This window comes from Dermacentor silvarum, chromosome 2, assembly GCF_013339745.2.
Source record: "Dermacentor silvarum isolate Dsil-2018 chromosome 2, BIME_Dsil_1.4, whole genome shotgun sequence".
Lineage (NCBI taxonomy): Eukaryota > Metazoa > Arthropoda > Arachnida > Ixodida > Ixodidae > Dermacentor > Dermacentor silvarum.
In genome coordinates this window covers 28,422,676-28,447,067 of record NC_051155.1, presented here as the reverse complement: position 1 = coordinate 28,447,067, position 24,392 = coordinate 28,422,676, and the positions used below count along the sequence as shown (strand labels likewise).

The 24,392-nt window shown below is 49.4% G+C and overlaps 1 protein-coding gene across 1 annotated transcript in view; it reads left to right on the top strand.

Moving 5' to 3' along the window:
• The window catches only part of LOC119441385 (ubiquitin carboxyl-terminal hydrolase 11), a 99,054-nt gene that overhangs the window by 35,088 nt on the left and 39,574 nt on the right, over positions 1-24,392 (top strand). Inside the window, exons 6-10 of the mRNA XM_037705999.2 lie at positions 1,886-2,018; positions 7,196-7,369; positions 11,296-11,389; positions 11,819-11,997; positions 13,981-14,238. Of these exons, the coding sequence (XP_037561927.1) occupies positions 1,886-2,018; positions 7,196-7,369; positions 11,296-11,389; positions 11,819-11,997; positions 13,981-14,238 (838 nt within the window). The remainder of the gene's footprint in view (positions 1-1,885; positions 2,019-7,195; positions 7,370-11,295; positions 11,390-11,818; positions 11,998-13,980; positions 14,239-24,392) is intronic.

Here is a 24,392-nt window from a genome sequence, read left to right as displayed (position 1 = left end):
GCGCCAATGAGCCAGCTGTGGAAGAAGATGACCGTGCATGAGCCAATGCTGATGATGATAGTTTTCTGTACGTACACAGGCGATTTCGCCTAGCCATATGAAGCCTTGCTTTAAAAGAAGTTTATGTATTTTGCCAAAGAACATTGCAAGCATGTCTCCTTTATAATAGCCCCAATATGGCCAAAGAAATTGAGCCAAAGGAGTTTATTTGTATGGATATGAATATTTATTGCATATACATCCCTTCAAGCCAAATCATTTCTCTTGTGCATTCCGTGATATAAGAATACACCCTGCACGAATTACAGTTCGCATACAGCCCTTACATACTGCAGCTTATACCACTTATAATGTAACCGTTTAGAGTGCAGAACTGGTTACAATACAGCCTTTTCCGACTCCCATTTACTCTCCCGTAGAACTACATGTGTACGCATACAGCTTACAGTGCAGCTGTGCTAGATGAAATACCAGTTATTATGTGGTTTTCGCTGGAAAATCGCCGCGAACAAGTGCGGTAGTGAGCACGCTTCTCAACGAGGTGTGCCCGTGGACGGGAGAGCAGAACAACGAGGGCGATGCAGAGGAGAAGCATGACACGCGGAGTGAAGAAATGAATGAAAAAAAGAAGAAAGAGTGGCAGCAGCGCGATGCGGGTGCACGGTGGTTGCCTAGGCAACGGAGAAGCCAGGAGAAGCAAATTTCCACCTCTCTCGCTTTAGAAGAACTTATGAAGGGCTATTTTGTCCATGCAGAACTTGTGCTTCTACTCGTAGACGCAAGTTTAATATGTTTACCGAACTACCGTAAAACCCTCATATAATACAAGGTTTTTTTCTAAATTTTACCATGTAAAATTTCTGCCTCGTATTATATGCGGATCCCAAAGTTTCCAGCGTAAAACTTGGAGTTTCGGGTTCGTTTTTGCTCATCATCAAGACTCGTAGCGGAGTATGCGTCATCTTGCGGTGGCGCCGGTAGGCTGCTGCTGCTTTCAATGGGCGCCATTTTGACCACGCTAGTAATCGGCTCGGCACGTTTGCTAGTCTATCTCGCACGATGTCGGGATCGCGAAAGTAGTACCCAGCTGCCTTTAAAAGGAAAGTTATTTTAGCTGCCGAGGCCATCGGCAATTGCGCCGCAGGGCGCAATATATGTGGGTGAAAACTTTTTTTTCGTTATTGCTATCCCCAAATAACACCTCGTATTATATGCGGGTCCGTATTATGCGCGGGTCTTTACGGTAAACGGCGTTACAAGGCAAGTACATTACCTTCGCAACTGGCAGAGCTCCGCTGCATTCAGAAATTTGTACCCGTCTCTGATATCACCGTGAAGACGGTTTTCAGTTTAAATACGATGTTAAATAGGGCACAATTCCACTGTAATACGGCCGCAGCAGTGTACGACGCACGCCGCTTGTGACAGGCTTCTGACCGCAGCGCCACGTTTGTCGTCGCGAAGCGGAAAAGCATTCACGCCTGGCAGACGGTACACCTACCTATCTAGCCACCATAGCAGCTGTGAGCTGACCGTGACAGCAAATTCTTGTCATGTCTTTCTGATCAGTTGTCATGGCCAACAAACCGTGACCACGGGGCTTAGACAGGTAATAACAGGCACACACATTCCATGTCTACTTGCACTGGTGTTGGCACAGCACAACGTTGTAAAGGCTGGCTTGTTTTTGCAGATTCATATATTTACACTGTATAAGCAAAATGTATGACAAGGGTCTTGATGAGCATGAAGTGCATCAATTTCATCAGACATTTCAAAAAGTTTCACCAGACAGCACAAACTTCAGCATTTTAGTGTCTCCGCTTAAGACGAACTCTCTCCAACTTGCCCAACCAACTTACACTTTTGTTATCTTTGTTCCCAGGGGCCGCCACCTACCGGTTGAGCCGTGCGGTGGTAGCAAGTACTCGGAGGCTGAGGAAAGCGCGGTGGTTGGGGAGGTGCGGCCAGACAGCCCCACCGCAGCCATCGCTGTATCTGCCTGCAAGGTTCCCAAGGTGGGTGGCAACCATCATTGCTTTTGAAGGGGAATATATCCCTGTCGTGACGCCACGTCCACGATACTGTGACAGAACTGCACTGCAGCCACATTTTGAACCAACTTCTCGAGTGCACTGCATTTAATATGTGCGTGCATCTAGACACTTGCCCTGCTGTATTTGGCGCAGTACATATTTAAAGGATACGCTGTTGTTGGCAGTGGCACTGGCTCCACTTTTGGCGTCCTCGCCAATGGTGAGGTTCTAAAGTATGGGTGTGTGAATACTCAAATGTCACTGAATCAAATCGCATAGTGAACGTTCAAATAATTAGATTCGCAAATTGAATATCTACTATTTGATTTTTTTGATACAGTCGAACACCTTTATAGCGAAGTGCTTGGGGCTTTTGAAATCATTCATAATGCAGGTCACTCCATTGTAAAGGTTGTGCAGTGCACAGCTCGCAATAGAACTGAGACAATTATTCCTTCATTATACAAGTCCTTCATTATACATTTCATTGTATAGGTGTTCGTTGTAGAGGCGCTCGACATTATTTGGTATACAGTGGAGCCCCGATTATACGACTTTGAGGGGACAACTCAAGACCGTCGTATACAGTGCAGTCCACATATAACGATACCACATATAACGATATATCGGTTATAACGATGAGTCGAGCTAAGAGTATCAACTTATGCATTAGGGCTATGAGAAAAAAAACATATATAACGATATATTATTCACCGCATATTGGATATAACGATTGAAATTTTGCTTTTGGGCGGTGTTTTTCAAGCAGATTAATCGTGAAAATTGCGTTCCTACGTTACCCTTAACCGAGACGGGGCGAAAAGTTTGCCTACGCAAGTTCGTATCTGCCGCATTACCGCGCAGCGCATCCCGCCCGCACGCCCATTGCGAAAGCCACGGAGAGCATCGCAAGTTGGTGCAGCGTGCACTAGATGGCGCCAGCTGCATCGCCCCCGCGTCACCAGCGGTCGCACGAGGAGAGGGCGGAAGAAAGGCGATAAGCGAAGGCAATGCCTCCTCTGGCGAGGGGCGCCTGCGCTCCCTGCCGCGCTCTCTCTCAACGGAAGCAGCGGCAGGTGCGAAACTGATTTTGCAAGAGGGGGGAGAAAGCGATAAGCAAGCGGCGCTGCGCGGCCTACGCTCCCTTTACAATCTCCCTCTCTCAGCGAGCGCGGAAATGCACCGCGGAAGCAGCGGGAGGTGCGCCGACAAAGCGCAAAGCTGCGTCTCTCGAGACGAAGCTGCAAATTTTGCAAGACTCGAAGTACGAGCTCGCGCAGTCGATATCGACAATTATGAAAACCGGGAGCGCCACGATCATGAAGGCTAGAAGCAGTGTCCATGCGGATCAACGGAAAAGGCGGGCTTCGTGCGCCGCGATGAAACCCCCATGGGCGAAACCAGCACGGTGGTGTCTGAACTCTGGGAGTACATCGCTACTGACGATGAAATAAGTGGTGCTTCGATGGAGGAGCTTCTGAGTGTAAATAGTGCTGCCTCGTTCTGCGAAGAGAACTCCGACGGGGCGATCGTTGACACGACAGACGGCGGCATTGTGCGACGGAGGCGACGACTGCAGCAGCAGTGACGACGAGATTGACAATGACCTGTCTTTAACACCGATCCCGAGGTTCAACCAAAGTGCAACGTCGTCGATCGAGTCGCTCATTGAATTCATGCACGCTAAATTATAGCCGCCAGTGTTCGCGCAGCAGATGGACGCGATGCACACGGCGGTTGTGAATCCGAAAGCTCCGCGAAAGCAAGTGCAGATTTCTTTTTCTGCATGCGTAATGATTGAGACGCTATTGACACGTATACATGTTTATCTTTCACCGGTGGCCGCTTTCCACCGGCTAACAAATGTTAAACGTTATCGCTCGGCGCAGGACGCGCCTGCATCGGAAGTTTCTAGAACGTTATCGATGCTTCTTTCCGTTGCCTGTTTTCACCGATGCTTATGTTATCTGATTGTATGACCGACGCGAATTGTCTAGAACTTTCTGGAAGACCCGCGGGCATCAGGGATTAATCTGGCACATTCGGTGACTCAGGTATAAAAGCTGACGCGTTTCGTCGCTGATGAGATTTTCGACCATTGCCAACTGTGTTCGCCGCTATCGTTGTGCTTTGAGTGTAGTTGCTTTTGTGGGCACAGGTTCGCCCAATAAACAACCAGTTTCGTCATACACAGTTTTACGACTGTTTTCTTTACCGTCACAACTACGTGACACTATTTAGAGGTATAAATAAAAGTTTTATTTATCACGGCCTACTTTCTACAACGTCTATTTTTTATCGCAAGTGGCATTTTCGGTTTCGGGACTGCAAAGGTATATTCGGCATTTTTTTTTCAGCAGTCCAGATATAGCGATGATCGGTTATAACGATCGGATTTCTCGTTTTTCTCAATATCGTTATAAGTGGACTGCACTGTAATCCGGGCCTCGTATAATCAGAAAACTAAGAATATAGGCAGTGAGGCTCAGTCTTGCCCAAAAAACAGGTACAGACCGCCTGAATAAGCCCGCGGCACGAACCTGCACTGCTTCCGAGGAAAGTAGATTAAATTATAAAAAAATTACTGTATTTATTTTATTGTAATGTAAGTTTCTTTTTTCATGATTTTCGCTGCTTGTACTCGACCCTCGCGTTACATTCAAATAACGGCAGAATTAACCATTTTAAAACAAATATTCTAAATCCCGCGATTTTTAGCGTTATGTTGGCAACCTGTAACTTCACGTCTCGATCCAATTCATGGACAAGTCGACCGAAGTCAGAACTTGTGTTTGATTGGAATTTATGCTGTTTTCGCTGTGCTTGTGACTGGTTATGATGCTCCAATACCCTACGGCCATTTGCGGTTCGACTCCATTAATTCGCAACGTTATGGCGACGCAGCGCATTCGGTATGACGGTCGCTTCAAGAGACAAGCAATTTTGATGGCCGACGAGCTGGGAAAGTCCACCGCGGCTCGGTGTCGATGTTAACGAGTCGACGATTTGCGAATGGCGGGACCAGCGGCAGGTCTTCTTTAAATGCGAGGCCAGTCAGAAAGGCTCGGTGCAACTTGAAGTGGCCTGGTACTGACCCCCAATGAAATGGTTGTGCAGTTTTTTAAGACGTACTTAAAATATCAAGCTAGATCGACGGCACGGAAGATCACTTTATTCTCGGGCGACCAATTTTGGTGATAGTTGTGCTTTGCGAGACTCGGCTCATCCCGGCACCGAACCCCCTGAAGTATACTGCCAACAGTTTTCTTGGCACTGATAGCGAGCTTAGGACAGTGCCAGAAACACTTGTTGGGGACGGTTTCAGTGCCGAGTCATGCGAAATTTCAGGAATGTGAAACTATCTACTAAAGTGATCGCGTGAGAATACCACCCAAGGAAAAGCTCTGTCTTCTCTTCAGACGACCAAGATTAGTGAACTAGTTTCCGAATTCTGATTCCTTGAATAAAGGTACCATTTCTTTTTCCGTTCATCTCGCATCACATGAGCTTTTTTTTTTATTTCGCATGGCTGAAAGTCGCCCCTCTTGTTACAATTGCGGTCGCGTTACCTTCAAGTAAATACGGTATTGCACACCCATTATCAGCCGGCAGCAGTGTGCTTACGTGCCAGCCTCTGTCTGCTTAGAAGTCTTTTTTTTTCTCTGATGGTTTCAGAGAGGCGTCATACGAGGCGGGTCGGCGTAAAATTGCGTCGTATAATCGAGGTTTTTAATACATTAGTTCTATGGGGGTTTTGCCGGTACCAAACCAGTTTGTAGTAAAATGCGGGTCGTCGCATGACCAAGGATGCATACCGTATTTACACGATTGTAGGTCGACCCATTTTTTCAAATTTGGCAATCCAATGTTGGGGGGTCGACTTAGAATCGAAACCGAACCGTGTACCGCTAGTAGCGGCAAGAGAAACGAGAAATCAGGGGCGCTACGGCGTGGTTACAACTTTGCACCTACGTTTCCATGGTTACGGTAGAAGCGTAGCGTATTAATTTACCGTATTGCATACATTTTGATTGCGCGCGCCACGAGCGCACGGCTCTTGTGGGAGCATCGATCATGGAAGAGCCGCCTTTTGGGGGGTATTGGTAGTTCGCGGAAGAGCCGTCGTTAGGGGGGTATGGTAGTTGGCGGATGAGCCGTCGTTTGGGAGGTATTAGTAGTTGGCGGAAGAGCTTTTCTTTGAGATATGATTGTTTTCGACGGCTGCGCGCATCTGTCCCTTCTGCTGTTGTGCTGAATCGCCGCGCCTGTAATGAGTGCCAAGAACTTTCGGCGCTCGTTCACAGCAGCGTTCAAATGGGCTGCTATCATATCCTCCATGCCGAGGAAACTAACAACTGTGCAGCGGGACGCAAGTTTGGAGTCAGTGAACGTGTGGTGCGGCAGTGGCGGCTTCAGCGCGAGGAAATTTGGCCTCCCTGGCTACTGTGTGCGGGTGGGTCCTCTCTGCGTGGGCGGCTGTACCTCGCGATGTCGTGGTGCGGTCGTTTGCAAAGTGTGGACTTGCACTTGATGACGACGTGCTGTGGGACCGCATCAGCTATGACGGCAGCAGTGCCAGTGAGGTCGACTCTAGTGACGATGAGTAGTCTTAGCAACTCCGTCAATAAATTTCCCTTGTGTGAATGCACTCGCGTGGTTTTTCTCTCCCCCCCCCCCCCTTTTTTTTTTGAGACATGCAATTTTGGGGGGGTCGACCTACATTCCAGTCGACTTACAATCGTGTAAATACGGTAATCGAGGTTCCACTGTTCAGGTTCAAAGACCCGTGAAGTGCTGCATCTCGCGTGTGCCGCGGAGCCCCTCTTGCTCGATGCTGCCCGAACAAGCGTATAACTTCATTTTCGGCGCAAGAGGAGTGCCGAGCGCTGCATGGACAGGCTGCCCCAGCTAGCGCGATAGCGGACTTCATCACTGCAAGTGCTGCCAGACGTCCGCCCGATTCGGCAATCGGACACACCGCGCCCGAATGGTGCAATTCGTAAAACAGCACTGCGTCGGCTGGGGCTGCCTTTGTCGGTACAAGGTTCGTCTGGGTCAACAGGGCCAATTGAAATGATGACATGACGGAGACAGAGGAATTTGAGCATGAATGAATGTCACAAAGGAAAAGGCACTCGCTACGTTCTGATTCTGTGCAGGAGGGCGTCTTAGTGAACGGCCGCTGCTCACCCCCACTGGCCAAGCGTCCCCGCTTGGACGAAGGACTGAAGAGTGATGAGCAGGAGCGCCGTGCCCAGGAGGCCTGGGACGAGTACACGGCCCGCAACCAGTCCGTGGTTGTTGACACCTTCCAGGGCCAGTTCCGGAGCACGGTGAGTGCACTGACGCAGAAAGGGCAAGACCTTTGCCTGGGTCACAAGTAGAGGCTGGATGCTCTAGTTGCCAAAGCAGAAACTCAACCACGTGCTGTGGGCGTACACTTTTGCGTGCGGCTATGACTGAAGGCGAGCTCCAGATCTAGCCACGCACAGTCATTCTGTAGCACTCCCCCAACCCTTGGCACAGGTAATTGCAGCTACGTTGGGTTTGGACGAATAAGGCAACCAGCGGCGTCAGCTGTAACTATATTTATTGCTGCGAGCAATAAGTAACACTTGCAGAGGGAAGGTCCACTCTGTAAAAAGGTAATAAATAGGCTAGCCTGGTTGTGCGTGATAGTCTGGCAACGAGGTCACTCACGGGTTGTGGCAGGTATCGCTAACGTTCACGTCAGGTCGTTGGTCAGCTGCAAGGTCGGGGCGCCAGAGAGAGAGTGTCTCCTCCGGGTAATATGTGTTTACCTTGACAAGAGTTAAGTCCTCCTCCCATATTGGATGCATTTTCCTTTCCTGCATGTCTGGGAAAAGGGGTGCACGTGTCGCGAGAGTGACGGAGAAACCGTGAGAAGGCATAGTGCGACTTTCCCATGCCTGCCCATCAGTTCTCAACGCGTCCACAACGTGCGATTGTGCCGACGTGAGTACGCGGGAGTAATTGGCGCACTTGCACCCAATAACGCTTACGGCTTGTCATGCTGACAAAGAATGACACTTGGTGAGCATGAAGGTCCAGAAATATTTTTGGATATTTTCATTTGCTATCAAGGTTTTTCCCGAAATGTGGTACCTAGCAGGCTAGCATGAATGACAATATCAGGAAGTCATGGCACAGAGCGCAATTTGCCTACACTGTCTAGCAGTAAGGCTAGGTTTGGTGATGGTGCTCATAAACAGAATAAACAGGAGTGCTGCATGCACTTCCGTTGTGTCATTGTGATACATTCACCTCCTGGGTACCAAAATCAAATAGACCAATTTCATGACGACTTTCATTATACCACTGCTGCCGCAAAGCACGCTGGTAGTAGTATTCCCTAGGGTGTAGAGGGTTTGGATTATCAGTTAATGCAAAACACAAGTTTAAAATGTCATGTCAGTGCACTTGCCAACCGGTAATTGAGACTCGATGAGGACTGGCTAATTGTCCATGTAATCAAATACAGTAAAAGCCCGGTGATACGAACCCGGCTGGTACGAATTTCGGTGTGATACGAATTCGTAACATTCCCCGGCCGAAATACATTGCTCACAATACGAAAAAAATCGGCTGTTCCGAACGTGTTGCCGCGCCGCTACGGATCATACGAACGCGTGAGCAACAGCGGCGGCGGCCGAGCCAGCGGGGCCACCGGCACAGACAAGCCGGCACAGCGGGATCTGGGTGGGATCCATAGTCGCCAAGCAACCGACTACGTCACGCGGCTGCGCAATCTCTCATTGGTCCCCACGATGAGCAGACCGGACCACATCACAGCCTAGCCGATGCTTAACGAGAAATTATACGTGGACCAATGCTACAACGATGACCGCGGCGCTGCCCCGACGGCCAAAATGCTCCCTGCACTCGACTTGCTCAGGCGTTCAGTGGCGTGCGAAAACATTCCCAAGATCACATGCGCACACTTATACGCCTTTCAGAAGGCGATCGTTGACGATTTGAACAAGAAGAAAACGTCCCGTTGATACGTTTTTCAAGGGACCACGAAAAAAAAGAGAGAGAAAAAAAAAAGCCGCAGTTTCGCCCGAAAGGTGAAGCAACGGAAACACAGCAGCAGCGAGCGAATTGACCTTTGCGCTGTCTCTCGCTTCAACGCGAACTAAACGTCGGAGGCCCAGCGCATACGAAGCTACTGGTACTAGGCCAGTAGCTTCGTATGCGCATAGTGTGCGCATACTGCCCGCGCATACGCGTGCAGCGCGGGCGCGCACTATGCGCACGTCGCAGATCGCTTTCAGGATACGGCAGTAACGGCACCCGCGTGGTTGCGTCGTATCTGCAACGCATCGGTCGCTTGTTGCAATGTACAAGCTGGCTGCACCGATAAATTTACGTGACCGGCACATTCAAACGCAACGTAACATACCGGTACATTATAGATTGGCGAAGTATCACGGGGAACGCCTGGTTATTCGAACGCGAGAGCATTTGCGATGGTTAATTCAAACATACCGCGCACCGACAATGCTGTCAGCAGCGCGCCAAATCACGTGGCGGCGCCTTCGACCGGCATTGCTCCGCCACCGCCAGAGAGCAAAAGCTTAGGTGAGACCCCTCAACGCCGCGCGGAAAGAAAAAAAAAAAAAAGAACCGCGGCGTCACGCCAAGGTCGCCGTTTCTGCGTGGTGCTGGAACACGCGTGTACGTGCCGACGTCTCAGCCAACGCTGCGGCTGCAGCGCACATGGAAGCAACGACGGAGGCCCAGTTCGGCCAACGCTCGCTTCAACGGCAGAAACCGAAACTTCAGGGAGCGGGCTAAGCGGCGCCGGGCCGGCTGGAGCGGCGGACGCGCACGGAGACATTCGAAGGTGAGGGGGCTACAAGGCTGTTGAGAGGAAGGGCGCGGGGAGGCACCGAAGCGACAGAGTTGCCGAGACCAAATCTGCTTCCCTGCCGCCCTCCTCCCTCACCTGCGACGGTCCCCGCGCGCGCCCGTTGCCCTGTCGCCTCTTCCTCTTCACAACCACAATCTCTCTCGCCATGCCTGCGCCGCCCGCTCCCTAAAGTTTCGTTTTCTGCCGTTATCACGAAGCGAGCGCGGGCAGTTTCGTGGCCCTCGCTCGATATGTGCTTGCGCGCCACGATATTTCACGAATCGCACCGTTCATACGTCATGCTATGGTGCACGAATATTTCAAAAATAAGTCCTTCTTTTAATTCGAACAATTTTTTGGGCCCCTTCAAGTTCGAATTATCGAGATTCAACTATACATGGAAGTCAATGGAATTTAGGTCGAGACCGCGAAAACGCGACGTAGCAGCCGGGAAAACGCAGCAGCGAGGAAGGTATCAATGGGATTCCACTATTAGAAATCTTTTCTGGTAAAAATAAATTCATTTTTCTTGATATTGTGTATGTTTTGATGATACGAATTTCGGGTGATACGAATATTTCACGTGACTCAGCGAGGTTTTACTGTATCCGAAATATTGGATTTGCCACAATATGAGGCTTTATTCCAAAAGTAGTTGAAAAAGGGTGTGATATTCTCAGATGATTACTTTCGTGTGACTAAGTCGGAGACACATTGTGTCTGCGAGCGGCAGTATTCTTGGCACAGTGCCATACATGCCGTCCATACCTGCCAACTCTCACAAAGTTTCGATGAAGCTTGTAAATTCAGTCTTGTTTTAAGCTTTTACTAATGTTTTGTCAAGTTCTACCAAAAATAAATTCTCTTTGTGAGAAAGTTGTTGCTCATTGGTCTGCTAATCTTCCATTGAGAGTCCTCTGACAGGAAAATGACGCCAGAAGGGTACAGTAAAACCACGTTAATACGTAGTTGGCAGGGAACGCTGGGCCAGCCTGGGCCCGTGCAGTGCTCTAGTTCAGCTATGGAAGCTATAGTGAAGCGTTGGGGCAGTGGCGTGAACAATCACGGAGACCAGGGTGGAACCAAGGATGGTGCGCCGTTAAATAGTTCAATGTAGCCTGTTGGGGAAGAAATGTTGGCATTGTGCTCATGCTGTGCAGTGGATGCTTGAAGTGGCTACACCTGTTATGGAGGGAAGAGCCACACGTGTGTATCGTTACCATCATTCCTTCACTAGGAACAGTGGAGTACCAGTCGGTGTTTGGAAAGGAGAAACGTTGGTGGGACACGTTGGCACGCTTGTGCAGCTTCCCATACGTTGTGCCAGGTGTTGTTTTCTGAGGCATTGGGGAGAACAGCTGTGCTCTGCGTTCTGCTGTGTTGCAGGTGGTGTGCTCCGAGTGTGGCCACGTGTCGGTGACCTATGAGCCGTTTATGTACCTACCCCTTCCTCTACCTCATGCCATGGAGAGGCAGATCGGTGAGGACCTCCCTTTGCCACCTTTGTGAACTCATCACTCATATGTTGAGAGTGATTGCATTGGCATCTGCATGTTGGGTGTGGGGAATGCTGGCTGTGTATTTTGTTTGTAGGCTAGTTTTGGAACTCTTGCAAGTGACTGGTATAGAGGGTTGTTCTTCTTTGATCAAAATGTACCCCAGAGGAAGCTTGAGAGGTTGACAGAAAAGGGATGTTTATATAGAAGATAAAAAATATTGCTTACTTTGAGCACTTGTGAAGGCATTACTCAATGGGAAGCTCTAAAGTAAAACAGTAACTACGGTCATTAGTAAGCGTAGGCTCAAGAGTTTACACACTCAGTTAGGCTGTTATTAGGAGTAGTGGCAATATTCACTACCTTGTGTGTGTTCCTTAGCAGTTGAAAGTGACCTGCAGATGCTTGTGCAGAGGTGACGTACGTGCCCCTGGGTGGGGGTGATCCGGTGCCACACCGGGTGCGGGTGCCCAAGCACGAGAAGGTGCGCTCCCTGGTGGAGGCCCTGACGTCCCAGCTGGAGGAGCCGCCCCCGCATGGCATGGCCCTTGCCGAGCTGGCACACAACGGCCAGATGGTGCAGCGCATCCTGGTGGGTTTCCTACACCATGTGGCCGCTCACGAGCACCACTGGGTAGTTGTGCGAAATCCATTCAGCCAGCTTCGAAAGATTTGGAGAGCAAAAATGGCCTTGCAGTAGCAATGTAGCATGGGCACAGTTCTGCTACTGTGCCATTCGTTAGCACATTCAGTACTGCAGCCATAATGTTTGGCATATAAGATTGAACACTTTGGGCGTCATCATGCAGTACTGGGTGACAACGTGGCAAAGATAACATCTCGTACACATTCCACGTTGCATCCTTTTGCTACCTCGAGAAGGTGCTGGAAAAGTTCTTTTATTTGTTATTGCCGGTCATGCCGAGTCTAGTGGTTGTTGCAGGGAATGATACTTGTGGTGTCATCTGGTGGCAGTTGTGAGCACTAGGTGTGGCCCATGTTGTGACTTTGTTCTCTCGCACTCATCCTGTGTGCCATGGCATGTCATCATGCTCATTGACATACAGTATATAGCTAATACGCTTCATCGCAAAAATACTATGCAGCCTTCTTATGGGATTTCATTCATAAATGCTTATCGTAACTAGCCAATAAATGTGTTTAGAAATCACTGGAATTCCTTGACTGATGAAATTATCATCTGAAAGCATGACCTCATTACTTTGACATTCAACCGTACTTCAGCAGTGTAATGTGCCTATGTGGCTTGCAGTAGTCTTTCTATTGAACGTTGTTTAGTAGCTTTGTCATTGTGACAAGTTCATTTTTTTACACTTTAAGACAAGTTCATTAGGTGAGCAAGTTAGTGAAGTTTCATGTTGGAAAAACTATGCCAGAAGAAAAATGTCCGCACAAGCAGAACACTTACATGACACGGGAGTTCTTTTGGTCTGTGCCTCTGGTGCTCTTTCCCACGCATTTTTTTTTTCCAAGAGTTTTTCAAGCAGAAACAGATTAAAACAGATACCTTCTTATCAGCATGCATCACACATTAAGGAAACTTCTCGGAATCTGTTATTGACCTCCAGGGCTCATACTCTAGTTTTGCTCTGTGCATTGCACTGACTGCTGCAGCGTATAGCAGTGATGCAAGTGAGTTGTTCGAGTGTAGAATAAAAAAATTAATAACAGCGCTTCGTCTGTCTTCTTCTTATATCCTGTGTCTTGCGCTGTTGTTCGTATATTGATGCAACGTGTACCATCTGGCCCAATTTAGCACTTTATTGCGAGTGTAGAAGTGAAACCCAGTCCCAGCGTCTGAGGCATAGATTGGCAGAATTAGCAGATGCTCGCTCACCAATGGGTTCACAGTACAAATGCTCGCTCACACTCTCATGCAGTCATACTCGTTGGCACTCACGTTCTTACTCTCCAACACTCACTCGTGTACGTAGTCACTCCCATCAGTACTGCAGAGTTTTCATACATGCCTCTGTATTGGCTACAGCCACAAAGCTGAGGTGAAAAGCATTGTGCAAATGTATACGCTGACCCCCGGGTCAACTATAAGAGTGGCTTGCATGTCGTATGCCGGTGGGGTGCTGAAGGCAAACAAAGCGTGGGCTGCTCTGGCTGTTCTGTTGTAAGTGATTTAATGTTTGATTTTTTTATTTCGACGTTGGGCTTGGCGAACGCTTTGGAATTGTGGGTAGCAGCAAGGCCACAACCTCTGCAATGCTTATCAACACCCGCTCATGCTCACACATTCACTCCCACTTGCTGGTACTTAGTCACACACATACTCTTGTCCACTCACACTCGAGGACAGCCACTCGCATTGATATTCATGTCAACTCAAAATCACCGTCACTGACTGTCGTTCGTGCTCACTCATGTTTATGCTCACGTCCACTGAAACTCATCGGCTCTCTCTCCGATTCAACTCGCACCCTTCGTCGCTCACTGATACTGTATCTTAGGCCTGGGAAGTGAGTGTGGAGTGAAGATGAGTTGGTCTACTCGCGAGTGCGTATGCCGACGTATGATCTGAAAAAAGTGCTCTGCCATCACCCAGGACGAGGACATGGCTGTGCGGTGCATCGGAGAAGGTGATCGGGAGGTTTTTGCCTTTGCCCTGGGACCCTGGGACGAGGAAGAAGAGGAGGGGAAGGAAGAGACGGAGGCTGCCAAGAAAGAGGAGGAAGATTGCCTTCCACCAGTTGCTTCTGCGAGGGCGTGGCACTCTTGCGCCATCTGCCTGGAGGACATGGCTGACGATCACCTGCACATGCACCCCTCCTGCCGATGCCTCCTATGCCGCAACTGCCTTGAGGTAGGTGACTTGCTGCGGCAGAGTGAGACAAGGCAGTGCACAGTGCATGCTGCTACAGTAGCCGACGGATTTTTCGGACTCCAAAAATTCGGACTTGTTGGATATTCCGGACTTCACAGATGTACCGTCAGGATTCCCATAGAGCTAATGCATTTTCGCGACCGATTTTTCGGACGAATCTAGGTGCCAATGTTGGATTTTCCGGACTAAATCGCACGCTCCGAGCCCCGCTACCCGCGCGAGACTAAATACCGACCACAACATCGCCCAAAGTTAGCGGTATAGAAAACATCATGCTGGCAACTCTGGGCTGCTCTCTAAAATCAGCTTTTTTATGTACCCAGAATGGAGGCCGAAATTCCCTAGTCAAGTCGACCAGTTGAACAGGCGAAGTGAAACTCGCTGTGCATATTTTTTCGCTGCTGCCCATATGATTAATGATGGACCCGCATTATTCTGTTTATAATATTTTCTGTGCTTGTTTGTTTTAGCCAGGATTGCGTAATCTCGCGAGCGCTCACATGAATTCACGGGGAGATTGTTAGGACTGTCAACAACTTCATATTCGGCAATGCCTTATGTCTTGTGTGGCATATGCGATCATTTGGATGAATCGTCTTGGTGGCGACGATTGTTGACCCTTTTTGTGTATGTAAGTGGTCGATTGTGCACGATAAGGAATCGGTTATTCGCATTAACCTGTGTGTGTGATTATTTGACAAGAAATTTAGGTCGCTCCGCGGTAAAGCTTCAGGCTCCGTGTGTGATCTCAAATTGCGCAATCTGTTCGTTCACATCTGTGCGCCCACTAACCTCATGATTCCAAAAAGTCACGTTAGAAACATGATCTTTCCGTGTGTGGGTTTTTCTTTTCTTTTTTTTTTTTCTTTTTTTTTTTTACCAGTGAGTTGTTGCCGGTCAGAGCTACGGGAAGTCGTTTGTCAACGCAGGTTATAGGCTGACTTTATTTGAACTTGTGAATCGATAAGTCACACAATGTGTGCTGCTATGAGATGCAGAATATGCAAAGGCACAAACGGAACCGAGATCGAGTTTTCTCAGACGTGCAAAATTTTTACAATAATCGTTCAGGTAATCCTGCTAGCTGAAACCATGCAGTGCTGATGGCATGCTGATTGCAAAATAAACTGCACCACCATAAGTTTAGCAACTGCCTTGCGGAATAGATAGCATTACATTTGCTAAATGTGTTGAGCATCGACAAGATCGAACGACCTACAGAACGCTGATTTGCGCACGGCAAGATATGTCAAGGACGGGTGTGCTGGGCCAGGGAAGCTAAGAAACCGCCACAAGAAACAGCTGGGAGGGCAGGTAGGGGAATGGCCTCGAAGTTCACGCAGAAACAAATATAGGAATGCTAGGCGCCGCCAAGCCGTTAAACATCAGGTGAATGTTGAAGAGTGCGACAGTGACTAACGTAACCGAAAATGATTTTAAGAATGGGGGGACCGCATAAAAGACGTTAAGAACGAGTCGAGAGAGCATCTCGTCACGGCCCGAACACCAGACGGCCGTGACCTGTCGCCTATAGCTGGCCTCAGCTATAGGCGACTGGTCGATCATAGCACTTACCCCGTCGTAACACGTGCTAACTTAGATTTCTCATGAATAAATGAAACATAGTTTCATTTCTCTTCAGAATAAGCTGCAAGTGTGAACCTTGCGCCCACGTTCATCTCCTGCGTGCACACACGTTGAAATCTGGCGCACGCACGTATACGAGGAGGGGGAAGCGATAAGAAGGCGAGCGCAGCACGCAGTCGCGTGACTTCACTAGGGACATCTCCGCCTCGCAAATCTAGGGAACCGCACAAGACGAGATCTGGCAACACTGGTGTGTTCTGGTGGGGATTTAGTCGCTCCCCCGCTACCCGATCTTGGGGGCCGCCATGTTGGATTTTCCGCTGGCTTGGCCGGGCTTGGCTTCCAGTGCCTGTATAGCCTTCAAGATTGGTAGACGCACGCTATCCTCCCGTCTCCGAGACCATGCCCACTCTTCCTTGGCCGACAAAACGTTCCAAAAAGCGGCACTTTTTTTTTTTTTTTTTCCGGTCAGCTCAGCACTATCGTCATTATCACTTAAGCGGAATTCGTTTTTTTTTTCTTTTTTTTTTTAATGTTTCGGTTGCGCCATACCCTGTGTGCGGGTGAAAGCTTGCCTCGCGCACGCGAGAGAGGAAGGCGGCCGGAGGCGCGCGGACTTCGTTCGCACGCGGGCACGGGGAGAAGGCGACGTAGTCGGTGGCAAGTTGCGTTCAGCTCCTGCGGCTGCTGCCGCGCAGGCACCGTATCTTCAAAGCGATCTGCGATGGATACAAAGGGCGTGCGCCGAGTGCCAGTAGCTTCGTACGCGCTGTTCTTTTCTTTTTTTTGACGTTCGCGTTGAAGCGAGAGAATAGACAGCGCGGAGGTCATCGAGCGAGATGTGTTCATGTAACCTGCGCGCGCGTGACACCGTGCTTATTTAGTTAGTAAGCGCACATTTACAACTTTATACGGCCGATAAAGCTAACATCCGTACTTCGTATTGCTGTCTATTAATTTGCTATCGCAATCGATGCTCCGCTTTTTGGGCGAAACTGCGACATTTTTCTTAAGCCGCTCTCAGCCTCATTTTTTTCGCTTGGTGGGGGGGAGGCGAGTTTTTCGAACTGTTTGGTTTTTCGGACTGCTCGATTTTTCGGACTATTTTTCAGTCCCCGCGAAGTCCGGAAAATCGGTCGGCTACTGTACTGTTGAAAAAAGAAGCAGCAGGATGTAAAGATGTAAGCAAGAGAAGGGCCGTATTTTCCTGAATGCAAAGTGATTTTTTTAAATATAATATTGTCGACCTAAAGACATGTCTCGTGCTGTCTTCGCAGCTGCGCCAAAAATATAACACGAAGATATGTTTCATAGCGCAAAACCTGACAGGTCTGAACAATGAAGTTTAAAAAAATATGAAACCCTATGCTATATTCCTGTAAGTGCACTTCCCCACTGACCCATGAAATTTAGTGGTGCAACATGCCGTAATTCAAGCATCTCGGAAAGGTTGGCAAGTACCTTATTTGCATTATGCTGTTTCTTTTCTTTTCAATTTCTGTGGTGATGCACGTCTGGTGTTATAATTGTAATAATTTGTCTTATTTTTACACCTGGGCCATGCAATCTATTCTTGGCCACGTCTACCCACCGTGGTTGCTTACTGGCTATGGGCTTGGGCTAATAAGCACAAGGTTGCGGGATCAAATCCCGCCCACGGTGGCCGCATTTCGATGGGGGTGAAATGTGCAAACACCCTTCTACTTGTACAGTATAGACCACTTATAACATAACCGTTTATAGTGCAGAACTGGCTACAACGCGGCCTTTTCCGACTCCCGTTTGCCCTCCCATAAAACTCCATGTATATGCATACCCCTTGCAGTGCAGCCGCGTGAGACGAAATACAGTCGAATCCCCCTACAACGAATGCCGCTACAACGAAATTTCCGCCACAACGAAGATATTCTGATTCCCCGTCAGCTACCCATAGAAAGTAATACAAAAAATGTCCCTTCATAACGAAGGCGTTTTATTCGGTATTTCCGCTTCAACGAACTTTTCGAGAATGAAACTGGGACTTAATTGAAATTGAAACTGCCGAGTAGTCAAATTAGAAGGCCCTTCCAAAGCTGTGACGATCGTATGTCCGCTTGAACGAGGTTTTCGTGAACGAAATCAAATTCAAAGTACCGGTTTAAGCCACTGCAATTCATAGCCACACGTGATCACCACGCGCCTGCGCGACACTGCAGGGGATCACCATAATCGCTGCCGTTTTCTGTGGTGTGTGTCCGGTTGAAATGGCTACGCCAAGGAAGAAGCGTAAATTTCTCTCTCTCGAGGAGAAGGCTCATACGATCGCCTAGGCAGAAAGCAGAAGGAAATATCTCGCAGTTTCGCCCGCAAGGCGAAGCATCGGTTGCAATAGCAAATTAGTGGACAGCTATACGAACTAAAGATAGTAGTTTTATTGGCCGTATAAACTTGTAAACATTCGCTAACTAAATTACCGGGCACGGTGTCACACGCGCACAGATAAACATGAACAGATCTCGCTCAATGACCGCGTAAACTCCGTGTCAACACGCTGGAGTGAGACGCGGCAATAGCAGCGAACGAATTGACCTCCTCTCGTCTTGAGTCTCTCGCTTCCACCGCGAACTAAACGTCGAAAGCACAGCGCACACGACTCTACCAGCACTAGTTGCACTTTGCCCCCATCGCAGATCGCTTTGAAGATTAGGCCCGCGCGGGCGCTCACTTTGTGCACGTCGCAAATTGCTTTCAAGATAGCGGCCGCGCCCCAGCCGCTGTTGTCAACAAGATGCTAACGTCTCGTCGTCTGGGGAAAATGACTATCCGCTAGACACACCGACTCCGGCGACTGCTTTGAAAGTAATGGATCATTTTCGCCTCATCAGAAAAGTTATCAGAACCCACGACAATGCGATGGCTCTTTTAACGGACTCTGAGACTCTCGTAACGCCGTTGCTTGCCGTGGAGCGTAAGAAATCCAGGCTGACCGACTTCGAGAAACTAAACTTCTGGTAAGCGCAAGCTTGCCAGGCTTGTCGACTTTGTCATAAATATGCAGTGAAATTGCGATAATTCAAACCGCTTCATTGCGACGATGCGTGTGCCGCAAAATGAGTGTTTCGCGACCGGCCGGGCACGCGCGTCGGCTGCAATGTACGAAAAATGCTGTAACAGCGGCGCGAAATGCATTCTCTCGTGAAGTTGACACTTTATCGACTGCCTTCGGTACGTCTCAACCTTTGCCCCCCCGCCATCGCGAAGATTTCCTGGATGATAGTTTCGGTTTCGTTCGCGGCTTTGCCGTTTGGCGTACGTACCGTATTTACTCGATTCTAAGCACCCCCTTTTTTTCATGATCGCGATGCCCAAAGTGAGTGGGGGTGCTTAGATTCGAAAAATCTCCGTGACGCTCGGCTCTGGCTACGCGCGGCGCGCGGGCGTCACGAGTCCGCGCGGCTCTGCAGTCCGAGCTGCGGACACCGTGCCACCTCGGGACTCCGACGGCTCCGGCTACGCGCTCTTCTTAACAAATAGGGGGGTGCTTAGATTCGCATGCAGACTTTTTCCACAATTTTTTTCGTGAAAATAGAGGGGGGGGGTGGTGCTTAGAATCACGAAAATACGGTATGTACATACCAATTTCGCTGTCAACGAAGTTCCGCCACAACGAAATTTTTCCTGTGTCCCGTGAATTTCGTTGTAGCGGGACTCGACTGTACCGGTTATAATGCGGCTTCCGCGGGAAAATCTCACCGACAAGGACGGCAGCGAGCACGCTTCTCAACAAGGTGCGTGCTGCCGGCAGATGTATGCATTATTCAATGCAATCAAACTCGTTAATTCGGACTACTTTCGGCGCTCGGTGAGTAAGGAGCGCCGCAAATGTGTGACGCAAAAGAGCAACAACGATGCTAGCGTCCAACCGAAATGAAGTGGCAGAGTCAGCATCGCCACAGCTATCAGTTGAAATCGTACATGAATGACAGCAATGCCGGAACGCTTCGAACCTATTTGTGTCTTTAAAGCCTGTATTCTTGCATTTACTGCCGCGCATAACACCACGTTGGCCGCGAGCTTTCGTAACTGCGTACAGTCGAATCCCGGCACAACGAAGTCCGGTTCAACGAAATTTTCACCACAACGAAGTTTTTTTTCATTCCCCGTCGATGTACCATAGAACATAATGCATTGAAATTCCCTCCAAAACGAACTACTTCACGGACACGTTTTCACTTCAACGAAATTTTTACGAAGCAGACGTGAGCAAAATTTTTTAAACGGCAGCTCACCGATACCACTAAAACTCTTTTTTCATGCCTTAACAAACTATCGACCTTCATAGCGTAAACACACAGAAACTTGAGCTGCTCAGGCTGCAATGTAAAAAAACACAGCCGCCATGCCGCGTTAGTGATGGCGATGGAACGCGCCCGTAAGGAGGAGCATCCGAGCTCCGAAGAAACGTTTTGGGTCATATTTGTTTACACCTACAATACACCTATAAATTACATGCACGCATCAGTTTTATTTTTATAGTATGTCTAATTATTAATTTTCTATAACGTTTCGTGAGAATTTCTCGGGTGTACAACACCAATTAAAAAGTTGCGGTTGCGAGGTCAAATCCCGGTAGCGCATTTCCATTTGAGCCCCCGTACAGCGCTCGACCACTGGCGCCACGCTGCGCCGCTCACGCGTACCTGCGTTTCTAGGTGGTTGCTTTCGCCGAGGGCGCTCGAATACAATCATATGGTTCGCATGCTTGCAGGACTTGTGTGGTTGTATGGCTGAGTGGTTACGGCGCTCGCTTCAGGATTATGCGTGCGCGGGTTTGAATCCCGTTCTAGCTTGATTTTTTTTTTTCATATAACGCTTTTCCTTTTGATTTCCTCTGTTTGCCAGCGCGGTCGTTTGAACCCCGGCGCCACGGCGGAAGCCGTGCGGTCGTTGGGGTGTTGCGGAGCGCAGCGTAGCAACACCCCAAATAAAGAAATACTGCTCCAGTCAGGTAGACTGCTCCCTCCCTGATAGTGAGATTATATTTGGATCATCAAAACAGTGATGCGTTTATTTAGGAATACCACCGATCCCCTAACTGCTAGGGCTAGTCACCCCCAACCCAGCGTGTTCTCCGTCAACGCCTCTTCCGTTCCAACGGCGGCGGCTAGAAACATGGTACGCGCGAGCGGCGCAGCGCGGCGCCAGCGGTCGAGCGCTGTACGGGGGCTGAAGTAGAAATACGCATCCCGGTAGGGTGCGCCGAGGCGTTGACGCGATGCATGCTTGTCAACAAGCGATTGCACGCCAGTTGGTCATTGTCTCCCAAAGGTGTCAAATCGGTATTCGGAGAAGCATGTCGCCGCCGACAAAGAAGCAGAAGTTTTTGTCGCTAGAAGAGAAGGCTAAAGTTATCGCCCAGGCTGAAGGCGGAAAGAGAAAGTCAGTCATCGCGGAAGAATTTGGGATTCCGGCGAGCTCCCTTTCTACTATACTGAAGTGCAAGAACGCTATAGCCAAAGCGCTAGCTTCCGGGATGTCGGCGAAACACAAGAAAGTGACTCAGCCGGTGCACGAGGACTTGGACAAGGCAGTATACACCTGGTTTGTGGAGACGCGGGCCAAGAAGATCGCTCTTAGCGGTGATATTGTGCGACAAAAAGCACTGAATTATGCCTGCTTGCTAGGCATAGATGACTTTAAGGCCAGTGTAGGTTGGCTGAACAGATTCAAGTCACGCCACAGCATCATCGGCAAAATTTTGTGCGGTGAAGCCACTTCGGCGGATAGTGACGGCGCCGCTGCGTGGATGTCAGCTAGCCTCGCAGGCATCCTGAATGACTACTCACTGTCGGATATTTACAATGCAGATGAGACCGGACTCTTTTACGAAATGCTACCCACCAGGACCCTGGATTTTAAGGGGCTGCGCTGCCACGGAGGCAAGCACAGTAAGAAGAGAATAACCGTGCTCCTGTGCGCCAACATGGGCGGTTCGGACAAGCGGCCGCTGTTGGTCATCGGCAAAAGTGCCAAACCACGCTGCTTCAAAGGAAACCGTAGCCTTCCCGTGAAGTACATGGCTAACACTCGGGCGTGGATGACCCGGGCTATTTTCGGAGAGTGGGTCCAGGCTTTCGACCGGGACATGGGCAGGCAAGGCCGAAAGGTTTGTCTACTCTTAGACATTTGTTCCGCCCACATCATAGAGGACGACGCAGAGCTGGAAAACGTGCAGTTAAAGTTTTTCCCACCGAACTGCACCTCCATCATTTAACCCCTCGACCAAGGGGTCATCCAGAGCATCAAGCGGGCCTACCGTGAGCGCCTCATTCAAAGGCTGCTTCTAAATACGCAGTTGGGCCGCGAAACAAAAGTGGACCTGTTTATGGCGCTCCAAATGATTGCCGCTTCGTGGTGCGCAACGAGAAGCGCCATAATCAGCAATTGCTTCCGCCATGCTGGGTTCAGCGCGCAGGCTACCGAGACTTCGGACTCCGAAAACGAAGATATACCGTATTTACTCGAATCTAGGCCGACTCCGATTCTAAGCCGACTCCCCAAAAGTTCGAAGTCCGAAAAAAAAAAAAACTTACCTCGAATGTAAGCCGAACGAAAAAGCGAGGACAGCATTCGCAAAATAAAACAGCATTTATTAAATTTGAACATGCCGAGCTCATTCTATGTCACCATCGCTGCTAGCCTCGTCGCTATCTTCCTTACTACTGCTGACATCTTCAAACAGTGCGCTATATTCAGTACCATCCAGCGCATTAGAGGTGCTGCATTTTTGGAAGGAGCGCACGTTGCGGCGCACGCAAAAACCATCTCCCGTGGCCCCCTCCAACGACAGACCGATGCCGAAGTTCCGCCCGGCTTGAACGTTTGACGATGCCTCTACGGCTAGCACAACTACTGTATTTACTCGATTCTCACGCTTCCTCGATTGTAACGCGCACCCGTTTTCCGTGAGGAAAAAGTCCTTTACCAGTACCGCGCACCTCATGCTTTCAAACTGAAATACAACTTTCTGTCATTTGGAAAAATAGATTTCCTCCCGATGCACTGATGTTGCGATGAATAAAAAGAAAAATTCGCAGTTTCGCCCGAAAGGCGATGCATCGAATGCGGTAGCAAATTGGTAGACCGCTATTAACAAACACGGTGTCACGCGCGCTCAAGCAAACATGAACACATCTCGCTCGTTGACCGCGGAAACGAACTGTCAAAACGCTGGAGACGAAGCGCGCCTTCGTGCTAGCATGCCTCTCGCTTCAACGCGGCGAAAACACGGCGCGCGGCGGACTTTACCCGTCGCAGATTGCATTCAAGATAGGGCCAAGCCTGATTGTATCGCCGGAGTGGATCGTCGCAGATTACGTCCTGCTTCGGTCCACTGAAACCGTTCCGCATTGCTTTGCTGGCGAAAAAACTCTCCTTCTGTTTGCGCCAGTCCCGCTCGCAAGTTTCGGATTCCCCGAACGCCCGTGATGCGGCCCGATTTCCGTCCGTCTCCGCACAGATGATCACTTTCCTTTTAAATGCGGCATCATGATGAACTCGGTACTTCATGCTGATAGATACAGCAGACGCTGAGAACGTGAAGACAGACGGTAGACTATTGCCTAAGCACGTGTACTGCAGCACACGGAGGAAGCTTCCGCATGCTACGGTAGCTAGGCACGACGCGCGTGCGAGGCGGCCATTTTGAAATGCCGACGCAGATTTAGGGTCGTGTTGAAAGTGCGCGTTAGATTCGAGTAAATACAATATTTGTTTAGAAAGTGGCACTATAGTGGCATCGCCCATTTGGTGCCATTACGATAAGGCCACCCGCGCGCCGATGCTGCACCATACCGATACTAAGCCACCATACCGATACTACCGATACGACGCAGGTCAAAATGGCGACGTCGCTCGTGTACTTCAGCTGGCTACTGGCGCGGCTAGTAGCGGCTGCGATACTGACTTTTCTAGATGGCGCTAACTATGCACCATATTTATCAGTTTCAGTTAAAACTGGCGCGTTTTTTAAAATCCTCGAATCTAAGCCGACCCTAGAGTTTCGTATGTGATTATTTGAAAAAAACTATCGGCCTAGATTCGAATAAATACGGTAGATGGAGACGGGGTCGCCGTCTGATGAAGTCGAAGCCGCGTGGGCAGCCCTGCTGGAAAGTGGAGATGTGCCCGCCGGTGTACATCCAGACGAGTACATCCAAGCTGACTCGTGCGTGGTGGTGCGCGAGGAAATGACCGACGAAGACATCCTGAACAGCATCCGGGAAGACTGTGTTTCGTCGGACGAAGATGACGCAGCCACGCAACGTGAGCCCGGACAACCGACTACATCGCAGGTAATGGACGCATTCGACACAATCAGGCGTTCCATCGGGACCACGGACAACGATCAGGCAATGGCTTTGCTGGCAGCATGTGAGAACCTCGTGCCATCGCTTGGCAGGAAGCGGAAACAAGCTAAGCTGACTGATTTTTGGCATTAAAGATTGCTTTTTGCGTCAGCGAGTCATGTGTCACCTATGTATTTGGTTAATATCGCGTCAACGAAT